Raw genomic sequence first — 19,769 nt, 5'->3', positions numbered from 1 at the left:
CTTGGGTGGGGGGAAAGGAACAAGGTCTCATTCACATTAGTCCCTGCATCTTGCTGGTTGAGGTGCAATCTGCAGCACTTATGTGGCAAAGAGCCTGGGGCAGCGCTCTGGCATGAAGGAGGCCGCTAAGACATGGTTTTGAAAGCTGGCTCGCAAGGCAGTTTATACTCTGCAAACCAGCAGTTTATAGTGTGTTTACGTGAGTGGCTCAAGGGTGTCCAAATACTGAGAAAAGGTGCGCTCAGTACATGTTTCTTCCATGCATGCGCCGCAGTATCTGACCCTCAGCTCTGTGTCTTAAGCCCCTGGTTCTCTCATCCAACCTAAAAATAGGATTGTCCAGGCCTTGAGGGCCTTCTGGAAGGCGCCCCCCATCAGTCAAAGCGCTTGCAAAGTGCTTCCACCACAAGAGTAGAGTGGCCGCACCATGCCTGTGATGCTGCTAGGCACAGCTTGTTTGAAAGAGAGGTAACCAGGCTACTTCCCGAAGAACCGAATAAACTGACTTGTTGATAATCTTGCCTCAAACAGAGGAGTTGGCAGACGGTTGAGGAAAAGCAGTGGTAGAAATGTTCTCCCCAGGGCCGTCACAGCTCCTTCCCAGCCGCAGCCTAGTGTTGCAAGAGAGTTTCTGCTGCTGGGACTACAAAGGAGAGGACAAGGCCCTTGGCCGGGAGAGGGGCGGCCTGCACCTTTCAGCCTCGGGGCCCGGGAGAGCCTGCGGGGAGTGCGGCGGGGAGAGTCCTCAAGGAAGGAGCGCAAAAAAGGATCTCAAGTCAGTCCTCGCCACCTTTCCTCAGCCTTGGGAGAGGCTTGGCGGAAGCGCAGGCAAAGGCCAAAACCTCCTGGAACTGGGAATCCTCGGCCTCCAGGGTGAATAAATAATTAAGCGCCCAATACACAATAGCCTCGCTAGATGGAGACGAGGAATCACTGCAGCGGCGCTGGCGGCGGCGGCGGCGGCGGCGGTGGGGGGAGCGCGGGCGGGAGTGCAGCCCCGGGCGGGAGGCGGGAGAGGCTCTGGCTCGGCTCACGTCTGTTTTCCTTTTTCGTGCATTATTTATTTCGCCTCCGCCCGCGGCTTTGCTGCCCCAGCGGGCGCTCCCTGCCGGCACCTCCCGCCGCTGCCTCTCGCGGGCCGGCGTGAAGGTAGCAGAGAGCTCGGGCACCCCAGTGCCCCGGGCAGCCGCTCGGCGCCACCAGGAAGGGCGGAGAGCCAACGCGAGCCCGTGGAGGGCTCGCGCGGCCGGCTCCAGGCGGCTTAGAGGAGACTTTCCCCGCCCTCTGCCTCCGCCTCCGCCTCGGCGGCCAGCCCCGGCCCTGGGCGCGGGGTGCCGCCCCTCCCGCCCAGCGCGCGGCCAGGCGCAGCCGGGAGCCACCGCACCCTGCGCCCGGTGCGAGGACGCCACTCCTGGTCCTCCGCTCAGCGCCCCGGGAGGCCCAACCGGCGCGCAAACTTTTGCTCCAGCGCCGGGAGCTCCTTCCCGGCATGTGAAGCCCCCGGGCGCCCGCGCAGCCGCCAAGGTGAGGACCGAGGCCCCGCCTAGAGGGCGGGGGACTGGGGAGGCGGCTGGCTTTAAATGGGGGCTGTCCGGCGGCTGGGAAACAGAGCTGCCGTGGGGGGGACGCGGACTTCTCTTCCGCGAGCTGAGGATCGGCTGGGGCCGCCGCCAGGCAAGGTGGCGTGAGGCGTTAGAAGGGTGCGGGCGGAGATGGAGGCGTGGGGGGAACCCACGCCCGGGAGCGGGAGATCGGGGCTGGGCAGGAGCGTGCAAAGGGGCAGCGCACGGAGGTGCCTATGTTGCAGTGTGCGCAATGAGGCCGGCAGGGCAGTGAGGGTGCACGCAGCGTGAGATTTCTTGGTGCCGTGCATGCAGGGTCAGCGAGGGTGCAGGCAGGAGTCAGTGGGTGTGCACGGTTGTTTCTGTGGGTGTGCGCACAGGGTGAGTAGTGCCCGCCGGTTTTGAAGTGTACTCATACAGTGAGTTGTACGTGGCTGCTTCTAGGGGTTAATGGGGCGCAGTAAGTGTGCTTGGCTGTTTCTGGAGGTGTGCATGGGGCCAAGGTATGCACGCATATTCGGGAGCTGTGCGCGGAGCTAAAGTGTACGTGCGGGGTTCTGGGGATGTGCCTAAGAAAAGAGTGAATTCTGGGATTTACGAAGAGTCAGTGGAGGTGTAAGCTGGAGTGTAAGTGCAGGCTTGGTTTACTAGGGTGCCCCTGGGTGCGGGGCGTGCCCGACCGATCCGGGATGGGAGGTATGTTGGTGCGCGGCGGCTAAAGTGCCCGCGCGATGTCCGCCTGACCCGAGCCTTGCTCTCCTGACAGTTCGCCCCAGGAGCGGGCGTCGCTGGCCGAGATGCTCCTCCGGGACTTGGTGCTGGGCCGTGGCTGCTGCTGGTCCTCGCTGCTGCTGCACTGCGCGCTCCACCCGCTCTGGGGCTTCGTGCAGGTGAGACGCACCGGCGGCGCACTGGCTGGGAGGACCTCCTGGGTGAGGGGAGAGCTGCCCCTTCCCTCCTGAGACCCTGGCTTCCTGCAGCCGCCCCACTGATTGGTTCTCGGAAAAGCTGGGGAAAAGAAAAGCTGCTACCGTACCCCATACCCTACCCCTGAAAAGACAAGAAACTCCAAAGAGAGGCTTCAATTGTGGCCTAAAGCCTGCAGGACCGGGCCGGCCTTGGAATAGAAAGGGGCTCAGAGAATACATTCCGATGATAGCATTCTAGGGTAGAAATTCAGGAAAGAAACAAACTTACAAGGAAAAGTCATCCCAAGGATATATATTATTTCCTTCCCGCCAGAACCACTGGTGAACTTCAAATTACCTTTCTTAAACTGGTTTTCAACATAGAAGGCAACCGTGTTTCTTGTAGGTATCAGAGTTGAGGCTGTGGACAGATAATGCATGGTGGCCCATCTGTCAGGACTGCCCAGGGTTGAATCTCTCACCCTGTGCCTCTTAAATCGCAGGGCAGAGGCCAGGCAGCCACTAACTGGAGTTACCTCTTAGGATCAGAGACAGGGTTCAATGATATATTCCCTAGTCCCCCCCAGAATGTGCATGGTTACTGGTACAGTGGAGAGGTGACAAAGTGGACTTCAATGTCAGCTCCGGAATTTGAGCTTCAGCTCTGTCCCTCACCAGCTGGGAGGCTTTAGGCAACCCCTCTCTGAGAGTTAGTTTCTTCTTCCTGACTGTACTATTCTAAGTACTGGATGAGATATGTAAAGATTACTTGGCGCAGTGCCAGGACCATGATGCACACTAACCGGTAGTGGTTGCTCCATTGCTAATAGGAGTAATAGTAATGCCGTTCTTCTGCCTGGCTGACCAGGTACTCTGTTGATCACTGCGTGGTCTGTTTGACATTTTTTCTGCAGGCTCTGGAGGACATTTTCATTGTTTTGGGCATTGAGGATCCACTCTCGGGTATTTGTAGCCTCATGTTCTCCCAGTGGCATTTTGGGGTTTGGGGACCATTCACATGGCTGCTCTGAGTAGGGGTGACAGACCAAAAAAAAGGAGAAGGGGACAAGACCACTTGCCAGTCTATCGAGGTCCCTGAGCTGCCCCAAATGATGGGCCCTGCCGGGAGTTTGCTCAGTTAGTCCTGCCTGGATGATGGCCTGGGTGACTGCCCATCCAGAGCCGGGGTCTGACGCTGCTCAGCATCCCCACTCCCAGGCCCTGTCTTCTGCTCTCTTCTCTGGCTTGCCTCCGTCTCACTCACAATTGTTTACCTTTTGGAATTGACAGCTTTGTCTAATGTGTGAAACAGCAGTTATTAAACTCAGCTGTGTCTCCTCAGGAAACACGATTTTGTCACTTCTAAACACTTCAGTGGCTTGGGACCAGCTTCCCTTGTTCAACTTTTAGCTGAACCTCAGATATTGAGTTCACTTAGTTTTTAGATTCATTTGTTTACAGTTTTCTCTCTTCCATAAGACTTCTTCAGCTGGGGTGGGAAGCAACATAATGAGCTTGTCAGTCTCCAAGACTAGAATTCTACTGTGTGAGCTAGTAGGATCTAAACAGAAGACCCACAAGCACCCCGCAGTCCTCCCAGAAGAAATAATTTTGTGAAAGCAGTTCAGTTTTTTTATGTGTCCTTTAGCCAGGCAGTACTTATACAAGCAGGTGTGTGTGCGTGTGTGGGCAGGGGTGTGTGTGTGTATGTGTGTGTGTGTGTATTTCAGATGCTCTTACTCAATACAAATCAATTTTCATACAAATCAATTTCAAAAGGAACCCTCCAGACAAGTAGAATGGGTAAAAACTTGGCTTAAGGCTCTGGAAAAATTAATTTACAAATGATAGGGACAGAGAAATCAAGGGAAAGGGGTTTTGGAATGAATGGATCTGGCTTTAAGCAAAAGAGTTAAATCCGGGGGAACATAGGAGAGAAGAGGAAAAATGGAAGCGCACGAAGCCATGTGTTTCTCTTTAAGTGGGGAAGATAAAACCTGTCACGTCATAGGAGTTTCTCTAATCTGGAGAACAAACTCAGAGCTCTCTGCCTTTCCATGAGCATTTTGCCAGAAGAGCATCTGGAAGGACGAGGCCAACATGACAAAGTCCTGTGATTAATGGGATCCTCAACTGAGGCAAGAGACCTGGGGTCCCCCAAAGCACCAGGTTCTTACCTTGCAATCAGCTCTAAGCCTCTGGCTGCTGCTAGTTGATAAGAAGCTTAATTGTTAAAGTCAGACAACATTTAAATTGCCAGAAGGGTTGGTGGGAGCATTCCTTACCCTTTCCCCCCTGTTCTTTCATGTGTCTGGAATTGAGATTTTGAGCTTTTGTGATTTAGTGTGATTTAGGGTTCTTCTAAGTTCACTTCCAGATTATTCTTTTTTTTTGCAAGGAAAGAGGATGACAGGCTGGCAAATTTATTAGGTGTGACAGGAGTGTGTCTCATCAAGTTACCGTGGTGCTGGCCTGTCTCCATGAAAGATGCCAGAAGCCATCATCTTGGTGGCTGCCTTCCTAAAGCAATAGTTAGAGAGACAGCCCCTTATCTGGCCTTATGGGTCTCTGTGTGCTGATGAGGAGCCACCCCAGACCCAAGTAATGTTGAACCCCTTCTATAGTCAGTCTCTGCAGCTTTGATGAGTCATTTGGCAGCATTTATTGGGCGCCTACTATATGCCAGGCCCTTTGTTAAGTGCAAGGGGCTTAGTGGCCTCTTCCCTTGTGGCACTGATAGTTTGGCAATGTAGAGCTAATTAAACAAGTAATTATCATCAAGAGAGCTCAGCAAGAAGAAATAGCTTGGACTAGGGGCAAGAGTCTTAGAAGCCTGAAGGGTGTGGTGCTTCAGCTGAGACATGCAGGATGAGAAGTTAGGATGCAAATGAGGGTGAGGTGTCCCGGCAGAGGGAACAGCCCAAGGCCAGAGGAGATAGGGACTTTGGAAGACCCAGGGGAAAGAAGCACCAGGTAAGGCCACTGTTGTAAGCCACTAACATAGTGTCCTGCAGTTTGGACTTGATCCTGAGGGCTATGTATGTCATTTTAAGTAAAGGGTTTTAAGTAAGAGATGACACAATCTCAGGTTGGTATTTTAGAAATCTCAGTCCAGGCTGGTCGCAGTGGCTCACACCTGTAATCCCAACACTTTGGGAGGCCAAGGCAGGAGGATTGCTTGAGCTCAGGAATTCGAGGCCAGCCTGGACAACATAGTGAAACCATGTCTCAAAAAAAAAGAGAGAAAGAGAAATCTCAGTCCAGTTCCTGCATGAAGGATGGATGCAGAGAGGAGGCAAGGCAGGGGCAAAGAGGTAGGTAAGGGGAGGGTGGCCAGATTTAGCAAATAAAATACAGGACATCCAGTTAACTTTGAATTTCAAATAAACTACAAATTGTTTTCCTAGCATGTCTCCCATATAATAACTTTCCCAATTAAAATTATTTGTTGTTTATCTGAAATTCAAATGTAATAGGGTATCTTATATTTTATCTGGCAACCCTAGATGAGAGGCAGGTACTGCCCACTGGAGACCTGATGGTGGCCTCGTTCAGGTGGCAGCAAAGGAAACAGAGGAGTAGATGGATTCAAGGACGATTTAGGAGGCAACGTCTGCTGGACCCAGAACTGCACTGATTGGCCAGGAGTAGGATGGTAGTAGGACACTGATTGGCCAGGAGGAGGACAGTGGTTGGAGAAGAGGGAACTGATGCTGGGAACACTGTGTCCCTCAGACCCCTGCTACAGGTACCAAATCCAGGAGACTCCAGGACATTACCTGTGCCTCAGCCTACTCTCAAGCCTACAGCATTTACAGGATTCTGGCTGCAGGAGAACACTGCAGAACAGGGCCTGGAAGGCAGATGATGGTGAAACTGGAATAAGAAGTGGTCCCAGGAAGTACCAATACCAGCCTGTGTTCTGTGGGCTTTAGGCAAGTCACTGACCTTTCTGGGCCTCTGCTCCTTCTTAACGAAGTCCAGCTAAGAGCAGGTTACTTTAGGGGCAAGTTCCTTCTCCTTTTGAAATTCCCCAAGATAGAAACCAAATGCCAGGTGTTGAGACAAGCTCTGGACATCCGAGGCTTCCTCTCTATTGGTCTAAATACAACACTGCCAATCAAGTGGAACCAGCACTGGGGAATGGGACAGATCCTGTGTTTCTCCACTGGTGAGCATTGCACCTTTTCACTGAACGCCAACTGAATGCTGGGCCTTGGGCAACTTTGGTACATCACTTAGCTTCACTGAGCCTGCGGGCCACCTGTTAAGAGCGGATGATATCACCTATCTCTCCCGGTTATGCCCAGGGCGAAATGGGAGCATGAACCTATGATGGACACATAGTAAGGCTCAGAAAATCATGATTGTTCAGGATTAATAAAGTACTCATCTACCTGCCTGCCCTAAGACACTCACAACTTAGTGGAGAGAGACACACATTACAAACTAGCACGGAAATGCCCCAGACAGAAGTGTTTGCAGAATAAAGCAGCAGCACTGAGCAAGGGAGTCTAATTTGGGGTGCAGAAGGGTTTAGGATGGCTTTGCCCAAGAAGGAGGATTGCTTAAGCCCAGGAATTTGAGACCAGTCTCGTCAACATAGCGAAACCCTGTCTCAAAAAAAGGAGAGAGAGAAGTCTCAGTCCTTTTTTGCATGAACACCCAATAAGGCTATTCAAGAGATGGATTTGAAGGATGGAGAGAAGCTAGCAAGTGGATATGGGGTCTGAGTAACCCAGAGTCGAGGCAGGCTCAGATACCATAGGCTTGGAGTAGACCAAACTCTCAGGACACAGCAGTGGAGGCCCAGCTGTCAGGCATAAGGACAGACCAGACTTGTTCCTTTTGTGAGAACAGTTGGCTAAGCAATTGTGCCTGCTTACATTTCAGAGAGGCCCTTATATAAGAGACTGAGAACCACTGTTTTTTTTTTTTTTGAAACAGGGTCTTGCTCTGTTGCCCAGGCTGGAATGTGGTGCGCTGCAATAGCTCACTGCAGCCTCAACCTCCTGGGCTCAAGCAATCCTCCAATCCTCCCGCCTCAGCCTCTGGAGTAGCTGGGTCTATAGGCGTGTGCCACCATGCCCAGCTAAAAAAAAAAAAAAAAAACAAAAGTTGTAGAGATGAGGTCTCACTCTATTGCCCAGGCTGATGTTGAACCCCTGGGCTCAAATGATCCGCCTGCCTCAGTCTCCCAAAGTGTTGGGATTACAGGTGTCAGCCACCACACCTGGCCAGAGCTATCAATTTTATTAATGTATTTATTTATTTATTATTTTTTGAGACTGGAGTTTTGCTCTGTCGCCCAGGCTGGAGTGCAGTGGCATGACCTTGGCTGTCTGCAGCCTTGACCTCCAGGTTCAAGTCATTCTCCTGCCTCAGCATCCTGAGTAGATGGGACTACAGGCGTGTACCACCCTGGCTAATTTTTGTATTTTTTTGTAGGGACAGGGTTTCACCATATTGGCCAGGCTGGTCTCGAACGCCTGACCTCAGGTGATCCACCCACCTCGGCCTCCCAAAGTGCTGGGATTACAGGCAAGAACTATCAGTGTTTTAAATGCAGTGTGCTCCTTCACTTCTTCCTCCTGCAGCCTTGAAATTTGGCCCTGATTTTTCTGCCTAGAACTTCATCACATTAAATATCCTTATACATCCGTACCTTCATATCCTCTCACAAAAATAGGTCATTGTGTCGGGCCAAACGTGCTCCTCTTGAACTCTCTCTCATAAATTGCACCTGAGACTGAGAAAATAATTGCACTGGCAATGGTCTTGCTTGAAGTTCACACACTTGGTAGAGTGCATTGAAGAAGTGGGCTCAGAGGCCAGCTGTTAGGAGAATGAAGCTTTCTAGCAAACCCCAGGGTCTCGGAAGGTCAGAATCTGGAGGGGCACAGGCTCAATGATGGGACATCTAACAATGGCACCGGTCTAGAAGCCGGTGGATTTCCCACTGACATGTAAGGAGTTAATCATTTCTGTAAAATAATTGAGCAGAGGCCACCATCTGATGGTATGCTCTTCCCAGTGGGAGAGAAGATTGCCTTCCAGGGTTTGAAATGCAGTCAATGGCCCTTTAAAAACATTAAAAGGTGATGAGCAGGAGCCTCTTAGCCTCGTAGATATTAAGCCAGGGCTGTAAATCAGCTCACTTCCTGCTGCCACCCCAGTGGACGTTACCCACATTACTTCTTCACATCTTTCAGGTGTGATGGGAGCCGCCCAGCCCCAGGGGATCTCTCTGCCACGTGGCAGAGGGGCTGAATCAGCATTCAAAGGCAGACCACACAGGGCTAGTTGCAGGGAAAGTGGAGTTCTGGTTTCTAGTGGCTCAGAGATGACAGAGAAATTAACCATGGCCATTGAGGAGGTGGAGGGTGACTGGCAACTCTTTGTGCTTTTAAACCAGCTTGTTCCCTGGGACAGGCATGAAACACCAGACTCTTGGATTTATGGCACTCTGTATAGCGAGGGACACCGGCAGTCAGTCTAATCCATCCACCCAGTTCCCATGCTGGCTCTGCATAAGAAGTTTAACATGGGAAGCTTAAGCAAAATCCCCAGGCCCAGCTTCACCTACAAAATTCTGATTTAATCGATATGGCTCAGGCATGAGTATTTTTTAAAACCACCAGGGAGATTCCAATGTACAGCCAGGGCTGGGAACTGCTGGTGGAGCCCAGCTCACTCCGACTACCCTTCCTCGTTGACAGATGAGCAAGCTGAGATTGGTGCTGGAAAAACACCATGTCAGGATTCAAGAGGCATGGATTGTGGCCCAGTTTTTCATATTCATTCATTCATTCACCAAAGATTTATCAAATGGTGGGCATTCCCTTAAGTGGTGATTTATGGTAGTGAGAGAGAAGGAACAAAGCCTGCCCTGCCCTCAGCGAGCTCACAGTGCCATGGTGAAGATAAGTATGAACCAGGTAACATCCAAATGTAGATTTCTGCCCCTAGAGGGGAACCTGGTGCCAGGAGAGCCCATACAAAAGGATCTGGCTGGATAAAGAGGTCAGAGACACGTCTGTGAGGTCATGGCCAAGCTGAGTCAGGGGCGCAGCAGGGGTAGGGATGGGAGAACATTACCACCACTGGAGCAGCAATTGCAGAGGCCAGGGGCCTGAAACTGAAAGGAGAGAATGAGGGCAGAGAAACAGGGAGAGAGCATGGCAGGGAGAGAGCATGGCGGGGAGAGAGCATGGGATGAGGCAGGGCCAAAGAGGTTGTCAGGGATTGCCCCTTGCAGACCTTGTAGGCCACATGATCCCACGAGGGATGGGATGGCATCTGGGGCTTGCTGGGGGGATGGAGGTGGTGCCCTTCCCACAAGACCACCAGGACACCGAGTGGAGAGCATCAAGCAGGTTGTTCTGCTCCCTTCGGTCACGTGGGGACACAGGAGCAGAGGCCTCACTGGATGAGGTTTCTCCCCTAGAGAGGGGGGCCTTGCCCCAGAGTAGACACAAAAAGGCCATGAGGAGTGAGGGCTGGAGAGAAGCCAGGGCTTGGCCTTGGGCCGTAGCAAGGAAGACAGGCGAAGTGGCTGGGCGTAGATTACAGAGGAAATAAAGAATCTCACTCTCCAAGTGTGAGGCCCTCAGGCAGCTGCTTCTGCCTGGGCCTCAGTTTACCCATTTGTACAATGGGGAAATTCTACCAGTTAACCTTCAAATTCTTGTCGACTTCTCATTCATATCCAGGTCACTCGCCCAGGGTCTCTGGCAAAGCTAGGAAGAAAACCTTGGTCTCCAGCCAGCCAGGCCAGCCGCCAACAACATTGTCCCCTTTGAATCAGTCTGACTTTGATTCTTCCTGCCTTGGTCTTGGAGAGGAATCCCAAGTCCCAGCCTGGCAGGGGACAGGGTGGCCTGGGCTCATTTCAGCTTCTAGTTGCCTTATGGTCTTCTCCCTCTGTTGGGTACGTGTGCCCATGTTTACAGGTGACGCACGGTGAGCCCCAGAAGTCCTGCTCCAAAGTGACTGACAGCTGCCGACACGTCTGCCAGTGCCGGCCTCCTCCCCCACTGCCCCCACCGCCCCCGCCCCCACCGCCTCCCAGACTTCTCTCCGCCCCAGGTAGGTAATGGCTCACTCCATTTTCAGGTTTCTTTTTGTGTTTTCCTGGGCCCATGAAGATCCAGTGAGCGTGGCCGAGGGCAGCCCTGCCTTCTTGGTAATTTTCCACTGTCCAAGCAGGAGGGAAGCCAAGGCCCAACTTTCCCCTGCAGTCTGCAAAACGCCTTTCCCACAGCACGCTCCTGCGAGATGGAGAAGGATGTTTCTCCATCAGTTAATCAGATAAAAGTCAATCTCCATTTGATGAGTGACTTGGCCTGGATTGTTCCGAAGGCCAGATCTTTAAAGGGGGCAGCTGCTGGGGACTGGTCTTAAATAGCCCCCCTCCCCCAACACACAGTTCTATTTCTCTATTATAATTTACATTTAAGGAGGCAGTTAGGGTAGAACCAAAGTCAATGCTCTGGGAGCAAAGTTACAAGATGCCTTTCAGCTATGTGCACCAAATTCTGCTAAAACCTCTCTGTGACTTGTTTGCCTTGGACAATTTCATCTCTGAACAATTTGATTGCGCCGTCATTCAAACAAAGGAGCGTTTCTTTAGCCAGAAATGGCCTCAGCCCTGACCTCTACATGGTAAAGTTCCCTGTTTACAATTGCTACTTGATAAGGTCTCTCCAAAGGAGGTTCTGTATTTCACATGGTTCCTTCAAGTTCCCACCTATAGGATGCCTGTGATCATGTCCATATCTACCTCATTAAACACATCTCCATGGAATTATTTGGGATGTATTTTCGATAACCTTGGCACAAAGCTTGTTGTCTGGTAGGCTGTGTTTCCAGTCTCTTGGTCCCCAGTCAGTGATGCAATGTTCTGGAGGATCTTTGCAATTTGTGTGAATTCCTGCATTTTGACTGTGAGGCCTCTGTATATCTCCATCCTTCCCTGACACCCTGTGGCCCATTGCTTCTCAAAGCCTGGCCTTCAAATGACCTGCTTCAGCATAACCCAAAGCATTTGTTTTAAAATGCATCTTCATGAGCTCACTTCAAACCCACTGAGCCAGAGTTTTTGGGGTGGGACTTGGGAAGTGTCACAATAACAAGTACTGAAGTGATTCAAATGCAAGTTACAGTTGAGAACCTAGGCCTGCCAGGCCCTCTGCTCCGGGCCTCTGCCGGATCCTTCTATCCCGGGATGCTCTATCCCTGGGCCTGCACCTACCCTTGGAGATCACTCCTTTCCCTTCCTTTAGAATTCCTCAGTCTCCCACATTTTGGGCCCCACGGCACGTAGCTCCCAGTGGTTTGTATTTGATGATCCACATCCCCCAGCTAGGGTCCCTTCAGGTCATCTTGTGCTCACTGAGCATCTGTGTCAGACAGAGGAGAAGGACTGTCCTGGCCTTCTGGAATCTCAGCCCTCCAAGGGAAGGCCATCCTGTCAGCAACCCACAAAGAGTGGCCTGAGAGAACACAGAAATGGTTTGCCAGGTGCACTGGAAATACCTGAATAGTTAAGCAAAACAGTAGCCCCAGTAAATAGTAACAGGGGTCTTTAAGAATAAATGGAATTGGCCGGACACGGTGGCTCATGCCTGTAATCCCAGCACTTTGGGAGGCCAAGGTGGGTGGATCACGAGGTCAGGAGATCGAGACCAGCCTGGCCAACATGGTAAAACCCTGTCTCCACTAAAAATACAAAAATTAGCTGGGCATGGTGGCGGGCACCTGTAATCCCTGCTACTCCAGAGGCTAAGGCAGGTGAATCACTTGAACTCGGGAGGCGGAGGTTACTGTGAGCTGAGATTGCGCCACGGCACTCTAGCCTGGGCCACAAAGTGAGACTCCGTCTCAAAAAAAAAAAAAAAAAAAAGAATGAATGGGATTGTTCCAGGTTGCTAGGCAGGTTGGGGGAAAAGGGCATCCAAGCAGAAGGAAGAGGGTGGACTAAGGCTTGGAAGTGTGGCTCTGTGAGACTCCTCTTGAGAGTCACAAGCCCTTCAGTGGCTTGAAAGGGTGGCCAAGGAGGAGGACCTAGAAAGGCCTGTGTGCCTGGCCGAGCAGATCGCATTTCATCCTATAGGTCATTGTTTGCCAAACAATGACCTACATTCATGCATATCCAAGTACCATCTCTTATTTGCTTTATTTTTTCTTTAAATAAACTCACTTTTGTGTGTATACAAATTAATTTCTTTATCTTTACAAAACTACTGTAAATGAGAAACCAGTACCACTTGCATAAATGGAAGGTGACCATAATAATAAATGCAATGGAAGCAAACCAAGGTTTTAAAATTCCAGCCTTCTCTGGAAGATTCTGAGCTTGAGGCTTCCTCTCTATTTGTTAAAAAAGGGAGAGAAGTAAGTGGTAGAGAGATGTCAAAGTCATAGTAGCACAGTGCTGAGATCTTCTCTATAAAGTAATTGGAAAGTTTGTAAGAGAATCAAAAGGAGCTCAAGTTTCTTATTACAGGTCTCAGTGTGTTTGAGTGCTGCGTCTAGGTACCACCTAAAATCAGCTCCGTAACTGCAAGGACATGGACCCAAAGGTTTAGGAAACCGCTCTGGGCAGCGATGAGCCTACAAAGGTGTTAAGTGGGGAAGTGACATGAGCCTATATTGTCTGTTTCAAAAGATCAGCTGTTTTGACAATGTGGGTTGGATTGAAGTGGATTGGGGTTGAGCTGGCAGACTGGAGTCAGGTGGGGGTCTCTTGAGATCATTCAGACCCCAGACCATCAAAGAGGGCCTGAAACCACGCTGGGGGCTACGGAGATGGGAGGAGGCTAGAGGAGAGTGCTTGGTTGGGTAGAGAGGAGAGAACTCATGTTGAATTTTGGGACTGAAGGTGCTTCTTGGGAGAGGAAAGTGAGAAAGGAGAGCTCTGTATGGCAGGACTTTTTCAGTTTCAAGTAGCAAAAACACATCTTGAAGTGGTTTAAGCAATACAAAAACGAGGGAGAAAGATGTTAGCTTGTGGGCTCATGTATCAGGATATACAGTCAGCAGGTCTGCTGAATCCATGGTCTCAAATGATGACGGTATTGGATTTCTGTCTCTGTCTCTATCGCTCTCTCCTGATTTCTCCTGGGTTGCCTTTTCTCTCAGGCTGGCTCAGTTCCTGTAGCTCCAGGCTCCAGCATTCCATCATCCTTACAGTCAGTAATCTCCCTAGGAAGAGACCTTCTGTTTCCCAATAGTCCAAGGGAAGCCCTGAGGCTGACTTTCACCGGACTAGCTTGGGTCATGTGCCCACCGGTGGACCAATCATGGTGGCTTATGGGATAGAATATGCTGGTTGGTCAGGACCAGGCCATGTGACCACCCCTGGAGTTGGGATGTGTGGATAGAGGCTCAGGGAGAGGTGGTTTCCCAAAGGAAAATCCGAATAGAAGGGCTATAACCCAAAAATAAGAACATGGCTACCAGGCCAGGAGGGCAGGGGATGTCTACCATAGCCATGGAGTGCCTCAGGCATGTAAGGTGGATTAGACCAGTGGTGGAGAATGTGATTTATTCATTCTCTTGGTCCTCCTTGAGCTCAGCCCAGAGCCCTGCACACAAGTAGTGCCCAATAAATGTCAGAGCTACGGCCACATCTACAACTTCTGCCAAAATCATAAAATAGGGAGGTAGAGGTTGCAGTGAGCCGAGATCGCGCCATTGCACTCCAACCTGGGCAATAAGAACATAACTCCGCCTCAAAACAAAAACAAAAACAAAAAAACAAACGAACAACAACAGCAGCAAGAAACAAGTGCCTGCTATATAACCCTGAAGGAATTCGTGTCTCCCAGAGGGCACAGGGCTTCAATGCTGTAGAGCCTCAGCTGTCACTCAACAGGTGTGCACTGAGCTCCAAGTGTGGGGCATGCAGTGGGCAGCAGACAGCTCCTGCCCTCATGGAGTTCATGGTCCAGTGGACTGTCATTTGCAGAAGGTGTTCACAGGAGTGTCCCTTCCTGCCATCTCCCTGGATTCACTGGCTCAAGGCATGCGCCAGTCCTTGTCCCATTTGCTCCTCTGATGTCCTTTGCATTCTTGCCACTCACAAGGGCCTCTCATTTATCTGGCGAGCATTTGCCAGGCACCTGTTCTATGTCCAACCCTGGGCTGGGCCCCCTGAGGGTTACAGAGTCACACAGGGACTTGTCCACATCAGCAGGGCCCAGGTCATGAAAGACCAAGGGCTTGGCATAAGAGGCCGATTCCACGAGCCTTTCTTGAGCCTATGTTGGCATGCTAGCCCTGCTCTTTCCTCCTCATGATTTTAAGAGAGCTGGTTAACCAAAGCCTCAGTTTCTTCCTTTGTAAAATAGGTTCATAGGCTACACCCACCCCATGGGGTTGACTTGAAGGTTCCTGAAAGTGAGAAGTACTTTTGAAAACTAGACGGGTATCCATTGCTGTAAACATCCTGTGGACGCATTCTGATGAAGAGCAGCCTGTGAGTGCCAGCCAGACCTGGGGGATAAAGAGGTGCTGTTGGGAAGGGGATACATAATTCCAAAAGGGGCAGGGAGGGCGGATTTAGGAAGACATGGGAGAATTCCCAGGTAGAATTCCCAGGTGGGAGCAGAGGGAGGCTGGACAGGCCACGAAGAAGAAGGAGTGGCCAAAGCAGAGGCCCAGAATTAGCAGCCCAAGGATCAGGCAGGAAGCTCCCTGCTGAAGTGATATTGATCCACAAATGTGTTGAGCTTTGGTGTGTGTGTCTGGGATAAAGGGAGAAAGAGGGGAGAGAGAAACACCTTCGTGCAGGCCTGTGAAGTCCCCCCTAGAAGTAATGACCAGGAACATTTGCAGGGCATCCTTCACTTGGCCAGGCAGGCCTTGCTCTTCATCCAGACAGCACTTGCTGCTGCCCTGCCCCTCAGGGCAACCCGCTTGTCCTGGCTGGCCCAGACCTCTGTAGGTTTTAGCCCCAAGGGTCCTGTGCTCCAGGAAATCCCTCAGTCCTGGATAAACTGGAACAGCGGGTCACCCTACTGCTGGGCCACCCTTCTGCTGGCAAAGGCAACAGTGGTTTTTCAAGTTGTTTTTTGTTATGTTTATTTTGGGGGTATCTGTTTTGTTCTAATTTGCCACGAATTTTTTTTTCTTTTTTTGAAAAGGAGTCTCTCTGTCACCCAGGCTGGAGTGCAGTGGCATAATCTCAGCTTACTGCAACCTCTGCCTCCCGGGTTCAAGTGATTCTCTGGCCTCAGCCTCCCTAGTAGCTGGGATTACAGACGTGAGCCACCATGCCCGGCCAATTTTTGTATTTTTAGTAGAGACAGGATTTCACCATGTTGGTCAGGCTGTTCTCAACCTCCTGACCTCAGGTGATCCGCCCACCTTGGCCTCCTGAAGTGCTGGGATTACAGGCGTGAGCCACCGTGCCCGGCCACCATGAATCTTTTGAGAGTCCTGACTTCCCTCCCCCACTTCATTGCTGGAGGGGGCAGTGTGGCCTCCTATTCCTCTGTGGCGGGCCCAGCTGTGTGCCCTACTCCCAGCAGCCCTACCCTGTGCCCCGCCTGCCTTGGAGAAAGAGCATGGAAAGGCATCTAGTGAAGCGGAAGGTTCTTGAGCAGCATCTCCACTTTCTGCCCTTGGGTTTTTCAGGCTCTGCCCACAACCCTCACTTTGAGTCTGGGCACTCGACCAGGGGCCTCCAGCTTGAGCTTGTATCAGAAGCACCTGGAGAGCTCGTTTAGTCACAGGTCACTGGAGCTCATCCCCAGAATTCCTGACGTGGCAGGTCTGGGGTGGGGCCCGAGTACCTCCATTTCAATTCCATTCTCAGATGATGCTGACACTGTTGGTCATAGGAGCACACTTTGAGAAACTGTGCCCTGGAGAATGACAGTCCCAGCAAGGGGCTCTGGGGCTAGCCCCAGGCCTTTCACTGCTAACTCAGACCCTGGCCATGTCACATCGTCTCAGAGCCTCCGTTTTCTCATATGATTCCTACCTGCAGAGGCATTGTCATGAAGAATAGAAATTACTCAGGCCGTCCTGGGCAGACACTTTGTGCTCGAAAGGTGGTGTTATAGAGTGGTGGCTCAGAACCTGGCTTCCTCCCTCTAGACCTGGGGTCCAACCCTTGTTCATTAGCTAAGTGATTTGGGCAAGGAATCCTTAACTGCTTGGAGCCCCAATTTCCAAATGTGTGGAATGGAGTTAACAACCCCACCTGCTGCACATGGGTGGTTGGAAGGATTTGATGCCCTAAAACTAACACAGCACAGAGCCTGGAACCTAGTTAACACGTGATAAATGACAGCTCATAAATAATTCTAATGCAAGCAGTAGAAATGAGAACAGGTCACTAACCTTCAGATTGGGAGTTGCTTCTGCAGGGTTCCAGCATCACTGCTGAGATGGGAGCATCAAATTAGTAACTCTGAGGATGAGATGGGCTCTCAAAGGAGGTGTAGACCCCCCTGGATCTTCAACAGGAAAGAAAAGGTTTTCAGAGAGTCCCACCTGTGTCTCTTCCGGGCAGCCCTTGCCAGGCATGTGATCCTCAGTGTCAACTGGCGTGCCCCTGGTGAAGGTATTTCTGGAAGGCACGGGTGGGCATGAACCCTGGCAGAGCCAGAGGCCTGCTTGCGGCCTGAACAAAAAGCCTTCAGCAGCCGCCAGAGCCCAGGACCTGGGCTTGCTTTGTAAATGTCAGCCGTGGCCCGCCCATCCCCGCCTGTGACTCAGATGGTGGAGGCCATGGAAGGAGATGTGTACCAGCCCTCAAGCAAAGCACATACACCCCCTCCGTGAGACCTGCTTCCAAGGCTGATGGGGCCAAAAATAGCTGTGGCAGAACAGAGGCGTGAGCCTGCATTTCCATAGTGCCTGTCTTGAAGGAGTTCAAAGCACTGATAGAGATTTTATTGGGGCATTAATTTTGTTCTTGGAAAAATTGGAAGGAGGTTAAGTGACTCCTCCAAGGTCACACAACATTGGTGGGTCCAGGAATAGGGTCACTGGTTCTTCTCCTGTGTGCCAAAGGCCAAGTTTCAACAGAGAAAGAGACAAATGGGACTGTGGAAGTTCTAAGATGCTTCCTTTTTCTCACCCAGGACACTAGAAAGAAACCAATACTTAGTTCCTGGTACTGTTGGAGAGAAGCTCTGCTCGCCTCATCTCATTTAATCCTCAAACCCTTCTTTGTAATCGGTGGTATTTTTGCCAATTTTTATGAGGAGCTGAGAGGTTCAGAGAGGGTGAGTTACTCATTCTAGACTGCCCAGCTGGAGAGGAAGGGAGGTTATTCAAGGCTATCTGATTACTTCCTGCTGTGGCCCCTGCCTAAATCTTCCCTCCACTGCTGAGAGGCAGCTTCAGGGACCCCCGTTTCCTTTCCTTCCCTGGGCCTCACTCCTTCCTGTCTTGGAGCCTTTGCATATATAGTCCTTCTGTCCACCAGCCTCCCCCTCGAAGTAGAACCTTAACTCATGCTGATATCAGCTCAGATTCCCTTTCTTTCTTCAGGAAGACCTTCCTTGACTTCCACAAATGTCACACCAGTCCCTGTTATGGTCATTTACAGCTGCAGAACGAACTGTTCCAAAAGCTACAACACCAACGTATTTTCTTTCTCTTGCTATTGCAGGAGCTGACTGGCTCCACCTGGAGATCCCTGCTTGGGGTCTTTCATGCAACTGTAGTCTGTCAGTCAGGTCTGGGGCCACCATGAAGGCTTCCTCTCCCATGTCTGGTGGTGGATGCTGGCTGTAGATTGGGTCCTCAGCTGGAGCTGTTCACTCTAACACTTCCATGTGATGCTGCCTTGTGAACTGGGCTTCCTTACAACATGGTGGCTAAATTTGAAGGTTGAGAGGCTGATGGGAGCTGTATCCCTTTTGATGATGCAGTTGAGGAAGTCACCCAGCATCACTTCCACTGCATTCTGTTTTTTAGAATCAAGCGAGCAGGGCTGCCTCATATTCAAACAGTGGGGAATTACACACCACCCGATGGAGGAGTGTCAGAGAAGTTGCTTACATTTGGAAACCATACCGCCCTGCATCCACATGCACACACACACGTACATGCACACACTCTTTGAATTTTTCATTTTCCTTTGTAGCAGTTATTCCACCTTTGAATATGTAACTAATGACTTGACCAATGCTTGATCCTTTGTTAGACATACACAATTGTCCAGTGTCTACTGGGTCCTCAGTGATGGCCCCAGATCTTTAGCACATGCCTGGCACATCGTGAGTCCTCGGTAGCTACTAGTTCACTTATCTTACAGATATTGTTGAATATCTGGTATATGCCAGGCACTAGGTACTAGGTGCTGGGAATATAGTGGTGGACAGAACAGAAGGGCCCTGCAGTCACAGAGCTGGTAGGTTGATTGTTCTGTGTGTGCACTGGAGGGGGCATAGGATGGTGGTATCGGAAATAAGCAAACCAAAACTATTACAGGAAAAATGGAAGATAACGTGCTACAAACATAGAGAAAATCATACGATTTGATAGGGGTAACTGGGTGGCTGCCTGAGTGATGTGGACCGGAGATGGCATTTAAGCTGAGAGCTGACCGAAAGGGAGTGGCTGGAGGAAGATCTGGGGGAAGAGCTTTCTCATCAGAGGGAACAGCATATGCAAGGTCCTTGTGTGGAGAAGCACTCGGGGTGTGTGAAGGGCCAGCATGGCTGCTGCCTGCTACAAGGGAAGACTGCAGGAGGTGAGTCCACAGGGAGGCAGTGCCCGGACCGCACAGGGCTGTGGAGGCTAGAGAAGGAGTTTGGATTTTAGCTGAAGTGCAGCCAGAAGCCAGCAGATTTTGAGTAGGGGGTGTGGCATGCCCTCACGTGCACTTTACAGAGACTGACTCCAGAGAATGGAAGGAAGGGGAAGAGTGGGGGCTGGGAGCCCAGTGAGGAGGCTGTTGCCATGGGCCAGGCAAGTGATGGTGTAGGGAGAGATGGTGGTGGTGGGCTGGACCCAGGGTGAAGGCAGGAGGAGGTGTTATACCCTGGTCCGAGTTAAGATCATTCTGCAGCAGGGACTCACTCAGTGATGGCTGTGATCGTAGGGGGAAAGTGGAAACAAGAATGCTGCTAGGTTTTGAGGAATGACTGTGGAGGAAGCCACCAGATGTCACTCGGCGCTCCATCTCCTTGTCCTCCTGACGTCTGTGATCCCATGAATGGGATGATGAAGCAGACTCAGGTGGTGCCGGGAAGGCGGTGGCTCAATTCTCCCACCCCCACCACCAGGGTGTTTTAGCTGCTGCCAGCAGAAGGACCCTGGCTCTGGGACATTC

The 19,769-nt window shown here is 51.2% G+C and overlaps 1 protein-coding gene across 2 annotated transcripts in view; it reads left to right on the top strand.

Moving 5' to 3' along the window:
- Window positions 1-1,395: 1,395 nt before the first annotated feature.
- PRIMA1 (proline rich membrane anchor 1) overlaps window positions 1,396-19,769 on the top strand; it is a 73,028-nt gene continuing 54,654 nt past the window's right edge. The window contains exons 1-3 of one of the 2 annotated variants that reach the window (XM_030929744.1): window positions 1,396-1,524; window positions 2,329-2,452; window positions 10,423-10,558. In XM_030929744.1, the coding sequence (XP_030785604.1) occupies window positions 2,360-2,452; window positions 10,423-10,558 (229 nt within the window). In that variant the 5' untranslated portion in view covers window positions 1,396-1,524; window positions 2,329-2,359. Of the gene's footprint in view, window positions 1,525-1,609; window positions 1,680-2,328; window positions 2,453-10,422; window positions 10,559-19,769 lie in introns of those variants that run through there. The other variant, XM_010384518.2, reaches the window with a different exon arrangement.

This window comes from Rhinopithecus roxellana, chromosome 5, assembly GCF_007565055.1.
Source record: "Rhinopithecus roxellana isolate Shanxi Qingling chromosome 5, ASM756505v1, whole genome shotgun sequence".
Classification (NCBI taxonomy): domain Eukaryota; kingdom Metazoa; phylum Chordata; class Mammalia; order Primates; family Cercopithecidae; genus Rhinopithecus; species Rhinopithecus roxellana.
Note: the sequence above shows the minus strand (reverse complement) of the source record. Positions and strands in the feature narration are given on the sequence as shown.